Below are 14,829 nucleotides of genomic sequence, written 5' to 3'. Positions count from 1 at the left end.
AAGTGGTTGTTAGTTAGCTAGCTACGTCTGGTCTCTTGCCTCGTGCAGCAGCACTTTGCGCCAGTATGTGGTCGCGACATGTGCTCGTGACTGTCTTTAACTGTGTTCAAATGTACACGTGGTAGTCATGTCAAACTTTGCTATGTTAAAATTGTAGAATGAGAAGTTTAATCTGTATGTTTCTTCCAGTTCCACTCCAGTGTTACCGTAATCCAAAACCTAAAATGACGGGTCGAGCCAGAGCAAGGTCGAGGGGTCTTGCACGCGGTCAAGAGACTGGGCCACCAGGGGCGATGTCGGTGAGTTCATTAAGAATCCTTATACACATCAATTACCAACATATTGTAGGAATTAATTCTGCCCACAGGATTTCGCAGTTACGCATGGCTGTACCAACATGGCTGTATGAATTGAGGCTACTGTAGGGTCTTGATGGTCAAATCTTATGTAAATGTATACATTTAAATGTGTGATGTGAGAACCCCTGATCTTGGAGAGAGCAACAGCAAGACACAATAATTTGGGCAAGGGTGATCACAAAATGTCAGAGGTTTTCCGGTATGAAGATTTTATAAATTGTGTAGTGTATCCTCGATATAAATATAATAGGATGAGAATGGATCAGGCTAAATAATCCTATGATGGCATCTCTGCCAGAAGACAACAAATGTAATGCTGAATTTATAAGGTCACTATTGTATTCTGTCACTGTAATAGTTTTTAGGCATATCATTAATTCAGTTCTGACTTTATTTGAATGCTCTTGCACTGCTAATTGAGTGGTTAAGATTACTTCACTTACCTTTATGAGTTTTCACAGTCATTTTGTGGAGTGTTGTTGATATGAAACATGAGTTATTATAGGAACTGGTAAGGGCTTTCAATAAAGTATTTTTTATTACATTTTAATGTTTTTTCTTAAAGGCTCCCCCTCAGGAGGAAGCACGGCCAGTTCACTCCACTTCTGAGGGTCAACTTGTGGGTCGTGGAAGACAGAACATTGCCCCGGGACTTGTGTCCTCAGAAGGTGCTGTGTTCTATGGTCATTTAAAGTAGCTAATGCATATTAGGGGTGCAACGGTTCTCTGTTTATATTGAACTGTATGGTTCGCCATCCACGGTTCAATATGCACCAGTGAATTTTCAGTGTATGATGCGTTCCATTGAGTTGGAGGTCGAGTTTGTCTGGAACGCAGTTGCTTCTGTAACTTGTTCAAATGTTTGTTCATGGCGAGCGGATTTGAGAGTTGAGGGAACGAAAACAGTGAACAGAAACGTTACTGCAAGCATTGATTAATCATGTCTTTCTGCGCATATGGTCTACCTGTCAAGCCTTAAGTGCACTTTTACTTTTAATTCTTCCTCTCCTATACCAGTAGTCAAGCCTAACATTTTACATTTGAAATGTGTTCAATCAATGTGTTTAATGTGAAATGAGAGTGAGTGAAACTGCATTATTTCTCTGCCCTTTGTTTCCACAGATCTTCTTAAGATATCTTCAGGCTTTCAGCAGGTGAAGATCGGAGAGAGGGGTGGACGCCGTGGTGATTTCCATGATGTAGGAATCAACACCAGGCAGGCCATGGAGCATGTCAAGGAATCCAAGACTGGTGTGTTAGCCAGCCATTACATGGTCACAATTATAGTGTAGTTTTAGAATAATGAACAACATGATAAATCCATGTATGAAATCCTCATTAAACCCATTGCAGAAGAATGTCATTGTTCTGTTTTCTGTAATATAATGCTGTCATCTGTGATATGTCTTCAGGGTCCTCTGGCTCTCCTATTCAACTGAAAGCCAACTTCTTCCGCATCCTTTCCCGCCCTCAGTGGGTGCTTTACCAGTACCATGTGGACTACAAGCCCCCCATAGAGTCCCGCCGCCTGCGTTCTGCCCTCTTGTATCATCATAACGAGACGCTAGGCTCAGCCCGCACCTTTGATGGAGCCCTCCTCTTCCTGCCTCACAGACTTGAGAACCGGGTACAGTACACGAGAGGGTTCGGTTCTTCTGATGGCTCTATCACTCGGATTTGTGATAGACTAAGATCATAATTTACCAAACGGCATGTAAGAACTTGTCAAAGTAGTTAACTGTTAATTGTTGGAGCAAGAGTGAAAAACATACTAACTACAGTATGATCTAGTTTAGTTTAGTTTAGTTTATTAGTTTATTATATCGAGGACAATCCAAATACATGAACCATATAAAATACAGTAAAAAAGGCAGCGTTAGCCTAGTCGGCTAATTTTCAGCTGAAGTCCCCGGCCAGTTGCAACATGGCATCCTGAAAAGTAACGTCATTAGTTAAAATAAAACATTTAAATATTCTAAGAACACGTGGCTGAGACAAGGTACCCCAACATCACACTTGACAAAAAAAACACGTAAGCAAGCTGAGGTGATTGAAGGGGCTACAACAAACATCACATACACACTTATGGGGGCAGCGACATTTCAAGCACATAGAAGCCACAGGACAATTACAGGCCACCAGTGATGCCGGTAACGCGATACTAAGTAACGCGATACTCTAATCTGAATACTTTTCCCAGTAACGAGTATTCTAACGCGATACTATTTCCAAATCAGTAATCGGATTAAAGTTACTTATTCAAGTGGCTGTGCGTTACTATTGCGTTACTACCTCATAACTTAGGCTAAATGCAGTATTTCTTTGTAATGTTCGATAGTAAACAAACATTTCTCGCGTCTTGGGGAGTGACGTCAGTGCCCACGTTTTCAACACGAGGTTACTATGGAAGGCCATGCCCGCAAAAAACGGCTCTCGACTATCGCGAGATTGCAGCAGAATCGCTCACGTGTATCACCACGCTGATTGCACAGTGTAAACAGAAGCGTAGCCTACACAATGGAGCGAGAACAGAGATATGCGTTAAATAGCTGGAAATATAAGGATTATTTTGAGTTTGTGTCAGCAAAGGATGACAAGAACATAAATGTTGATCATTGATAAACTAAATTGATAAGACTCACCCAGTTTAGGATTAGGATTATATTAGGATCATATCTGAATGGTCAGGGTAGGTTTTAGGTTTTGTGAAACCACTCCTTGCTAGTTACTGTTAAATAAAGATTATATTTATTTTATTGTTTAAAAACAAGTATTTATGTTGGGTGAGGCAAAGAAAGACTCTTTATTTTGTTGTTTTAAGTTATTGTTTAAAGTTTAATTATGTAATTTAAGTTACTGTTAAAATAAAGTGAGTTTTGGCAAAACCAGTTTTCATTTTTATGTTGCGGGGGGGGGGGGGGGGTCGGGTGCCTAGGCAGCTGCCAATAGTAACTAAAAAAGTAACTAGTAATCTAACTTAGTTACTTTTAAAATCAAGTAATCAGTAAAGTAACTAGATTACTTTTTAAAGGAGTAATCAGTAATCAGTAATCAGAATACTTTTTCAAAGTAACTGTGGCAACACTGCAGGCCACACAACATCTAATGGATCAGCTCCCACATGCTGTTTTGAGAAGCATGTTCTAATTGTAATTCATTGAGAAACCTTGACACAGAGCTTCCATTGTATTTTGTAGGAAACTGTACTTCAGTCTCGGACCAACCATGGAGAGGATGTCCAGATCACGATCACTCTGACCAATGAGCTGCCACCCACCTCTCCAGTGTGCCTGCAGTTCTACAACATCATCTTCAGAAGGTCAGAGCACCCAGTGAAAGGTTATGGTTGTGTTGACCTATAATAAGACACAAACTCACGTTTCTTTGCTCGGCTGCCCTCGGACAGGCGGTTCAGGACCATGTTCGCAAGGACAAACAGACTGAAGCTCAGCTTCTACCCCAGGGCCATTCAGGCCCTGAACACAGCAAAGACCTAGGTTCTAGGCCCTGGACAATCTAGACAATTTGATGGCAGCTACTAGATTGAAATCAAGTGCAATACTGAAACACAACTGTGAACATTTCAAACCTGCAAACTGCGACACTTTAAATGAATGTGCAATAACACTATGTGCAATATGACAACCCTCGGGTACATAAGGTTCAGAGATAGGAAATGTTAGAATAGGTATAGCATAGCATAGAGTACAGCACAGTGTTTTAATTTGTATAGTATAGTATAGTGGATAGTGTACATAGCCTTTATTTATGTAAACCAGCTCTTTTCCCTTCTTGTTTTTAGTTTTTTTCCTAGCACCAGGGGAGCCCCCCCTCCCAAATTTCGTTGTTTGGTACCTGTACTATATCAATGACAATAAAGACCATTCATTCATTCATTCATTCTCTGTCGGTCTCTATTCCGTCATTGTCTGTAAAAATGTTTTTCTCTGTTTGTTCTAGGGTGCTGCGGATACTAAACATGCAACAAATTGGACGCCATTACTACGACCCAAATGAACCACTCAATATCCCACAGCACAGGTCTGTGCCTTACCTGTCTCGGCAGTGGTTTTACCCATAAAGACAAAAGAGACAGAATAAAGATGTTGTTGTGTCCTTCATTGTGTGGCATGTTGTATGCATGTGCTCTTCAGACTGACCATCTGGCCTGGCTTCACCACCACCATCCTGCAGTATGAGTCGGGCATCATGCTAAGTATGGATGTGAGCCACAAGGTGCTGCGCAGTGAAACAGTGCTCGCTTTCATGGGCAATCTCAAGCAGCAGTGTGGGGACCAGCGCTTCATGGAGGCCTGCACCAAGGAGCTGGTGGGCCAAATTGTCCTCACCAAGTAAGACCCACCACTAGATGAACGCAGAGATACAACTGTTGTTTCTCTACGGTAACGCTTTACAGTAATGCAGAGTAGGTACTAAGCACTAAGCTCTACTTAGATGTGTGCATATTCATATTTATTTATTTTTTTTAAACTAAATGTTTATTCAACCTTATAATAACCACTTTTACATTGTTGCAAAGAAACATTCACATTTATAACAACCAACTGTCTATGGGAATTTTTTCTCTCAGGTACAATAACAAGACCTACAGGATTGATGATATCGCATGGGACCACACTCCTACTAACACATTCAAGAGAGGGGACTCTGACATCTCCTTCAAAGAATACTACAAAACTGTAGGTGTTGTCTCATTAACTTAAACTATCAGACCATATCACTGACCATGTGTCACAGTAACCACTGAACTCATTATGATTTAACACTTTCATTCAGCAATATAGTCTGGACATCACCGACAACCGGCAGGCCCTTCTGGTAAGCCATGTGAAGAAGATGGGCCCTTCTGGGGGGCCGCCCCCTGGCCCAGCCATGCTCATCCCTGAGTTCTGCTACCTTACAGGTACCACTGACTTGACACTAGAGAAACCTCACAAACACTACTTATGGACAGTATTTATTTTAGTATTATATACACTGCTATTTTTTATTTTTTTTTAATAGGCCTGACGGACAAGATGCGCAGTGACTTCAACATCATGAAGGACCTGGCCACCCACACCAGACTGAACCCAGAGCAGAGGGAGCAGCGTCTCAATCGCTTTGTCAATAACATCCACAAGTACGTCACACTCTATATGATTTGACTATGCCTTGCACTGATGTAATGTTGACTCTACACCCCAGCTTTAAGTGGTTACAATATTGATATCACAACGTTGATTGCAAAACTGACCACCTTGCAGGAACCCTGAGGCTGAGGCTGAAATTAATACCTGGGGGCTCAACTTTGACAACAAACTCCTGAACCTCACAGGCAGAGTCCTCCCTACTGAGAGGATTATCCAAGGATCCAGATCGGTATTGAATACATCAGAAATGATGTCCCCAGTGTGGCTTATTACAGTACTTGTTACCTGCAGTTTGAAGCTCTTGCTAAACATTTCTGTTTTACTGCAACATGTACTGATCTAGCTCCAAACAAGAATGTTTGCTGGTCATGTATTTGCATGTATATGCCTGTCATAATCTGTGATTGCAACAAACTCAAAAACCTTTTTTCTTCTTTTTCTTTTGTCTCCCAGTACGACTACAACGCTTGGGCAGCAGACTGGTCCAAAGAAATGAGGGGGATCCCCCTGATCAGCAGCCGGCCACTGGACAACTGGATCATGTTCTTTACCCACCGCAACGCTGACGTAGCCCACGCCCTCCTGGACGGCTTAAATAAGGTGTCCCCACCCATGGGCATCCGCATGCAGAGGCCTGTTATGTGAGTTCTCACTCTGGGTTGGAGGAGACTGGAAGGAGGCACACACACACACACACAGTGCTATAGCACCACCTAGTGGCAGGGAGCAACATATGATACCTAAGTTAATTACAACGGTGAGTCCAGCTGTGAATGGGCACAGCTAGAATTAAGGTTCCAAGCTTGAGTTAATGAGCACTTTAAGCTTCAGTATTGTACCACAGGTGTTTTACAAAGCCTTGAGTATTCTTTGCCAATCATACTTGGGTGTTATCTGAAAATGAACATGTTATCATCAGTGGAAGTCCCATTGGTTAGATGTCCCAGTGCTTTGACAGTTTTGGTCTGTGTACAGGGTGGAGTACGAGGACCGCCAGGAGTCTCTGCTCAGGGCTCTGCAGCACAACGTTACAGAGACCACCCAGATGGTTAGTCTCTGAGCATAACATGTCTAGCAATCGTCTTAATCTGTGTCCAGGTAACCACCTCTAGGTGTTGAATGAGGACTAAAGCATGTGTGTTACCTCCTCAGGTGGTGGTGATCCTCCCCAGCAACAGGAAGGATAAGTATGACAGTGTGAAGAAGTACCTGTGTGTGGACTGTCCCACCCCCAGCCAGTGTGTGTTGGCTCGCACCCTTTCCCGCCAACAGGTCGTCATGACTGTGGCCACCAAGATTGCCCTGCAGATGAACTGCAAGATGGGAGGAGAGCTCTGGAGTGTGGAGATCCCAGTAAGTCGCACAGTGAATTGAAATAAACCCAAAGTCACAAATGTTGTTGGGGCCCAATATATAAAAAAACGGCTTGTGCACATACAGACCAATGCTCATGATAAGTTTAAAGTGGAATTTTATTATTTGTTGTTTTCATTATTCAATAGACACATAAAAAACGATGAAGATATATATATATATATATAAACGGTCAAGATATCTCGCTTTGAATGCCGTCATCAGTCCTGATGTTCCAAATTGCTCAAGATTCCCGATTCCAGATTATATTAACTCTGGGGCTTTTTTAGGAAGTAAACATAGACTTTGAGTTTTGATAGCTATGATACGTTTTGAAATGATGATAGTTTGAGACGGTATGCATTATGGATTGACCAGAAATACACATGAACATGAATTTTGGGTAAACTTTCCCTTTTTAATGTGGATAACATTTATCTGACTGACTACCTCACATGGGTGCAGGTACAATTTCTACAGCGTGTTCTATTTCTACAACCACACATTTCACACCTATGTGATCTCCATCCACAATCTTATGTTCCACCCCATGTATCTCAATAGAAGCATGTGCTAAACCAAACTTTGTAAGGTGTAACTTCACCTGCCTCTGTTTCACAGCTCCAGCAGCTGATGATCGTGGGCATTGACTGCTACCACGACATAGCTGCAGGGAAGAGGTCCATTGGAGTGAAGAAGCGGATCAGTTCCAGGTTCTTTGCCCAAATTGGCGGCAAGATGGCCAACCCACCCCCTGGAACAGTCATCGACACTGAGGTCACCCGCCCAGAATGGTATCGATTCAATACGCAATTCAGAAAATATGTTGTTTTTTCAGAGATGTGCTATGTCTGCTCTATCCAGTCTTAAAAACGGTGGCTACAGTTGCAATTTCCCATTTTCAGGTACGACTTCTTCATTGTCAGCCAAGCTGACAGGGAAGCGTCTCCCCAACCCACTACAATGTGGTGTATGACAGCAGTGGACTGAAGCCTGACCACATGCAGCGACTGACCTACAAACTCTGCCACATGTACTTCAACTGGCAGGTATGCTGGGTTGTCTTTCCAGTAGTAGTTTTAAAGGGGAGGTTTACACGAACTTTCATTATTTCGTGTGCAGCTGCATCATAGCTATCAAAACGTGAGGTCTGTTGTGACGGGGAGAGAGAGGGGGATCTTGGGAGTTTGGAACATCAGGGCATTCAAAGCGAGATATATTTACTCAGAGATTGTTTTATAACATGATTCTTTGTGTGTGGATATGTCTACTTTAGAATAATGAAAACAACAAATGCACAAAATTACAGGGTAAAAGTCTGCTTAAACTATTCTCTTGGTCAGTAATTCAAATGCAGGCATGAACAGGGTGTAGTTCACATTGAAACACATCTTAAACCTACTGATGTATCCATATTGGTTATGAAATCAAACATACTGTATTTACATATGGTTTTCCCATTTCAGGCATGCAAGTTGTTTTTTGATGCATAAATTGTCGTTGATTTTGTCTCCCCCAATTATTTCAGGGGATCATCCGAGTGCCTGCACCCTGCCAGTATGCCCACAAGCTTGCTTTCCTGGTGGGACAGAGCATCCACAGAGAGCCCAACATGAACCTGGATGACTTCCTCTACTACCTGTGAGAGGGGAGCAGCTACCTGAAGAGCACTTTGGAGTGAACTTGCCTGCCCTCTCTGCCTGCACTGCCCTGCCCTGCCTGCCCTCTCTACCTGCCTGCCCTGCTTGCTGACCCTCCTGATCTGCCTGCTTTACTATAGAAGCTCTGCCCCTATTCCCCGGAATCAATAAATACACCCAGCTTTGGGTTTTACTCTCCATCTGCCTCTTGTGTTCTGCACTAGTCTGGTTGTCACAAATAAAGAGAGTTGACTCAGTAGTAAGAGGGCATTGGCTGGCAACCATAGGTAACATATATGTCGTTTTACTGTCTAAACTTCCTTCCATTATCCTTATCAGCCAACATAGTGAATTCAAATCATATCTTTCATACAAGCACAACATTGACTTCAGAACATCAATTTCTGGGGGAAAGTAACCACACATTTCACTTTCCCCTTTGAACATCCAGAGGAAATTACAGGAGTAAAAAAATAAATACAAAATATCGGATTGATATCGGTATCGCAGATACCTGAAGCCCAGGTATCGGTATTGGTAGTGAAAAAGTGGGATCGGGACATCCCTACAAGGCTAGCAACCAATGAAGTGTACTATAGGCCATCCTTGCTGGTGAGTTCTATGCTCCAGTGCACTACCAGGCATGTAAAACAATGTGCTCCAATTTGTTTCTACTGAAGAGCACTGCGCACCACCAAAACCACGTGCATAGACTGTTTTGGTAATTTGGTGTCACAGCAAAGTGTGTCTGCACCGACTTGTCAAGGAGAGTTGGCAAATTCAAACACCTATGATGGTTTATGTTCAATAATTACCAACATTGTTATTTGATCATAACGGGAGGCAGGTGTCGCCTGTCAGGGATAATCTCTCATACCACCAGTACATCCTCTATAAATAGAGCAGGCCTAGTGTAGGCTAAATTATTGCATTAGGCTACTACATTCTGTAAGCTTAAAACATTGATGACATGCTGCATATACTAATCGCCTCTGCTCTCTCCGTGTCAACATTTGACCCTGATTAGATCATGGAACCGTGCATGTCTTTGTATCAAATCAAATAGGAGAAATGTTAAATATTCTATACTGATGATAGATGATAGGGAAATATGCATGTAACTTCATAGAAAATACATTGTTAGAATCATCCTACAAGTTGTAAAATCCCACTTATTCAATCCATGTTAATACCGAGAGGGGAATATATAGTATAGTATCTAGCATACATGCCTATGTACATCCACCCTCACATTGCATGATTGCCCACACTGTAGCCTGGACGGACAAGAAGGAACTGGAACCCTGTGTGGATGGGCCCAACCAAGCCAGCACAAAAGGTTGTTGGTTCTACACAGGCAGAGAAGAACCAGCTGAGGCGAAAATGAAGCTGTCTGGTTAACAGTTGAATTATGAATAAACATTAAAGAATTCATAATGTATCCAATTCTCTCCTGTCAACAATAGAGCAGAAGACTGATTCATCTGTGCAGTTCTGCTGAATCAAAGGCTCCTAGCAGATGGAGGAGGAAAACCTCCGTAAAGAAGAATCTTCTTTCCACTACAGAAGTGTTCGAGCCTGTACCATGTTATGGCTGGCTGAAGCTGAGCCTGTACCATATTATGGCTGGCTGAAGCTGAGCCTGTACCATATTATGGCTGGCTGAAGCTGAGCCTGTACCATATTATGGCTGGCTGAAGCTGAGCCCCAGTGAGTGCAGCAGTTTTAGTCTCTCTCCCTCTCTATGACACAAATTTTCCTCAAACCCTTTCCCTGAGCTGTGTGAGAGGTTGTTTTGATAAAGGTTCATTGACTTGTTTGCCCAACAATACATTCACAATAACACATGAATTAGGTTGAGCTTTACAACATACTGTAGGCATGAAACTACAAAGCTGAGTATTTCTCAATGTCTGTGTCCTTACGTAGACTGTACTAGAGCCTATCTTGATGTTGTCTGATGGACTGCACTTACGTATAATATAGCGCCTTATTCCAAAGCACTTTACAATGGCCTCTCATTCACCCATTCACACACACATTCGCACACCAATGGCGGCAAGCTACCATGCAAGGCGCCTGCCTGCTCATTGGGAGCAATTTGTGGTTCAGTGTCTTGCTCAAGGACACCTCAACACCTTATACATATATAGTATCGTAATACAGGGAGTGAAGAATGATCTCAATTCAATGTACCTGCATGTTATTATGCTCATGTTATACGCTGTGTGATTATAGACCATCTTCAGCCTGACCATTGCAATGAATTACATTATATTCCTTTTCCTTCAGGGTAAGATTACACACTTAATCAGACCTCCTGGTTGTCTCTGATTATTACTCTCACACATTAGGCAGAATGTCTCTCATCTTTGCCAAATGATATTCATAAGGAAATTAATCAAATCGTCTTACGGAAATGGAAATCCTCTTCTGTGAAACTCACATTGTCTACTCTGAAAAGTAAGAGGGCTCATGTTATAATGGATTTTTATCTGAGGAGCCATTTTGTCCATGATCCCAAAGAGAAATACGCCCCAGCACTGTGTAATACATCTAGATTAGTGCAGCAGACTACAGCAGACGATCCGTTACCGAGAAAACTCTTCTGATCTTCATAAACCTCCCCAGGATTACGAGCTCTCCCTGGACTAAGAGTGCATCCTCAGGTTTGTTAATTGGATCCGCACGCAACCCAGTTGCGAGGAGTGGTATTTGGAATGAGTAGAAGGGAAAGTGCAGACACTTTGGGATTTCACACTCCTGTGGGAGCTGTGGGAAAATCATCAGCTCTCAGCAGTCTCCTAGCCTCTCTCATCAGATGAATACATCCTGTGCTGTCTAACAGGCCTGGTTATAAATAGTATCCGTAAATAGTAGTATCAAACACTTACTACGGTCAATAGACTTGGCTCAAGGTCTGCAGAATGTACGTCATAGCCAGTGGGTTTTCACTGTGTTTATGTGCAAAGAGTGCTAGGACTGTTAATACAGTTTATCAACCAAACCCTGAGAGAAAATGTATTTGATTACTGTACAATAGTGTGGACAGCAAAACCCTTATCACCACAAAAACATGTAAAACCCAATGTCACAATTATAATAACATGTTTTACTGTTCCACATACATTAGTATGAGGCAATTAGCCTTCCATCTCGACCATCTTCCAACCAAAACCAGCCCATCTAATTCAGATTCAGATTCAGATTCAATTTAATTGTACAAGGATAGAGACAACGAAACACAACTAGCCAGATGCCAGTGCAATAGTGCATAGTGCAAAAGCCATAAAGATACTGTACACTGTACACACGTACGACTGGTACTGTATATGTACACACGTACGACTGGTACTGTATATGTACACATGTACGACTGGTACTGTATATGTACAGAGAGGAAAAACAGTAGTGGGCAAAAGCTGAGCTGGTATAGTGGGTCATTTTGAGTATCGCGTTAAATTCCTTACAGTACTTACCAGCAGCTTCTACAAACCACTGTTACATTACTTTAAAAATATATACCACTCAACATACAGTACTGTAATGTAGTAAAAGAAAATAAATATTTTTTTACCCAATTAGGCCAATATCGCTACAATTATTAGCTCTCTGGTTTCTCCAAAAGCACTTGATCTGATGCTAACAAGCTGAAGTTATATCAATTATCTTAAAAAAAAAGAAAGAAAAAAAAAGCGAATTATAATGACATGTTTCATTTTTCCACATATGTAGCATGATGCAGCCTACTAACTGGGACCCAGCCCATCTGATTTTGATCCCTCAGTATTTACCAGCAGATTCTACACCACTACTTTTATTACTTCCAGTAAAACAATCTATAACTTATTTCTCTCTTAACTAGATACACCAAAATGAAGACGGCCACCAATATCTACATCTTTAACCTGGCCCTGGCTGATGCTCTGGCTACCAGCACACTGCCATTCCAGAGTGCCAAGTACCTGATGAAGACCTGGCCCTTTGGAGAGCTCCTCTGCAAGGTGGTCATTGCTATCGACTACTACAACATGTTCACCAGCATCTTCACCCTGACCATGATGAGTGTGGACCGCTACATTGCTGTGTGCCACCCCGTACGTGCCCTTGAATTCCGCACGCCCGCCAAGGCCAAGATGATCAACGTTCTCATCTGGGTCCTGTCCTCTGCCATCGGAGTGCCTATCATGGTCATGGCTGTCACCAAAGAAGTTGCAGATAGTGGTGAGGCAGCTGTTTACTATCTTTTTAAATAGCATCTTTCAAATATTTGTTGGTCATTGTACAGTATGATAAAGCATGGTTTTCACAATTTGATAAAATAGGTGTTACTAAACACAGTTTAGTATCAAATTGAGATTGAGTCAGTGTGTCATACTACAACACTGAGTAACACTTTACAATAAGGATACATGAATAAACATGAATTTATGCCACATTATACATGACTGAATGCATTTGCAAAGCCTTATTCATGCCTAATAAATGCACTAACAAGTGGCTTATTTTTTTCCTGTTCTCTCAAACTGCCCAATTTCACCTCAGGTCAAACCATCTGTATACTGATGTTCCCCGACCCTAACTGGTACTGGGATACCGTGACTAAGATCTGTGTGTTCATCTTTGCCTTTGTGGTGCCTGTCCTGGTCATCACCATCTGCTACGGCCTGATGATCCTGCGTCTGAGGAGTGTCCGCCTACTCTCCGGCTCCAAGGAAAAGGACCGCAATATGCGCCGCATCACTCGCATGGTCCTGGTAATTGTAGCAGCTTTCATCGTCTGCTCGACACCCATCCACATCTTCATCATCATCAGAACCCTGGTAGATGTAGACACCAGGAGCCCCTACGTGGTGGCCAGCTGGCACCTGTGCATCGCCCTGGGCTACACCAACAGCAGCCTCAACCCGGTCCTTTACGCCTTCCTGGATGAGAACTTCAAAAGGTGCTTCCGGGACTTCTGCCTGCCATGCCGGACCCAGGTGGACAGGAACAGTCAGTCCAGGGCCCGGAATGCCACCCGGGAGCCTCTGTCCGTCTGTGCCCCCTCAGAAGCTGGGAAGAAGCCTGTATGACTAGGCATGGACCAGAACCCTCGTAGCTCCCGTTCCAGGAGGGTCCAGCAGGATCTGCAGTCTGAGGTCACCCTGATCTCCACCACTGAGTTCTGAGAGACCTTGCAGAACAGGCTAAACTCAAACAGCTCCATATAAGGGTAATACATGTATTTCACACCATACATTTATATCCCTACAAATGAGGAATATAAATCTACAAATGTAGTTAAGGAGGAGAGAGATTCAATATTTTATTTTCTCAGCTTTTATCCCTGCAAAGGTTGCATCTAGAAACATTCTAAGATGGTGACTGAGATTTTAAGTGCAGTGTCATTTTGACTTGTTGCAAATGAAAAGATGACAGCAGAGAAACAGATGATGTTGTCAAGGACACCAAAGGAAACAACATGATTTCAGTCACCCACCCTGTTTGTGACTAATCTTCTCTGATGGGAAGCTACCCTGACTTGAAACTGGCATTGTTTTTATAAAGCCAGCAGGGTAAGGAGAAGACAGAATGAGTAGGCCTAGATAACGGAAAAGTGGATATGTAAAATGCGGAGAAGTCAGGAGGAAGTGGAGAAACAACTTAGTAATGAAAGAAAGTCAATGTGCACACAACATACACCTGCTGTGCTTTGACAAGCCAAGACAAAAGGTAAAGAATTTCCTTCTATATTGATCGGCCCCTCTATTCTCAGGGCGGCAAAGCTCTGACGGTAGTGAGGAAGATAAAAGAAGAGGGAACAGGTTTGGATTCAGACTTGAAGAAGTTGGTTGAGTCTATAATAAAGAATCATGTTCAAAGAGACAGCATCTAAGCGAAAACATTTGCTTCCCACATTTCATCTACTTCAGAGCAAAGTAAAAACAAATATGTTCCAAGCCCTGCAGAAGAAGGGCACAGAACATTTGTTTAGTCTCTATCTGGATGTATCAAGGTCAACACACTGAGACCAAGAGACCACATCTCTTTCACTGGTGTACCATGTTTACAATACACATTTAAAATAATAATACACACATCAGATACATACCCTTACTAATAAACTAGAGAGCATACATCTTTGACCTAGCCCTTAACCAATGATTTAAAATGATTATAGGGGACCAAGTGCTCCAACCTCAGACTACCCTCTAGCTCATTCCATTTTTGGGGTGCTCCAATCCTGAGTGCAAGTCCGATACGTGGCATGATTCCAACTGAGAAGGGACACGAGATAGTCAGGGAGTTGCTCTAACACTGCTTTATATACAAACATAAACC

At 42.5% G+C, this 14,829-nt stretch overlaps 1 protein-coding gene and 1 pseudogene across 2 annotated transcripts; both read left to right on the top strand.

Annotated features, from left to right (window-relative positions):
* Positions 1-224: 224 nt before the first annotated feature.
* On the top strand, positions 225-8,510 carry LOC308158158 (piwi-like protein 1; annotated as a pseudogene). The gene is made up of 17 exons: positions 225-299; positions 925-1,027; positions 1,482-1,610; positions 1,772-1,986; positions 3,557-3,678; positions 4,320-4,400; positions 4,514-4,711; positions 4,951-5,059; positions 5,157-5,283; positions 5,385-5,502; positions 5,627-5,741; positions 5,966-6,153; positions 6,488-6,560; positions 6,665-6,865; positions 7,487-7,659; positions 7,771-7,914; positions 8,394-8,510. The product of its transcript is annotated as a piwi-like protein 1 (transcript).
* Positions 8,511-12,374: 3,864 nt separating this feature from the next.
* Positions 12,375-13,580, top strand: LOC308157440 (delta-type opioid receptor-like; the record flags this gene model as incomplete). Its single annotated transcript, XM_080530993.1, has 2 exons — positions 12,375-12,729; positions 13,051-13,580. Exons 1-2 carry the CDS (start codon positions 12,381-12,383, stop codon positions 13,578-13,580), a joined length of 879 nt encoding a protein of 292 aa, XP_080387119.1. The 5' UTR covers positions 12,375-12,380.
* Positions 13,581-14,829: the final 1,249 nt, after the last annotated feature.

The sequence above is a fragment of the Nansenia antarctica genome (assembly GCF_963989245.1).
Source record: "Nansenia antarctica genome assembly, chromosome: 5".
Classification (NCBI taxonomy): Eukaryota; Metazoa; Chordata; class Actinopteri; order Argentiniformes; family Microstomatidae; genus Nansenia; species Nansenia antarctica.
The sequence above is the reverse complement of the archived record's forward strand: the minus strand, read 5'-3'. Positions and strand labels throughout refer to the sequence as shown.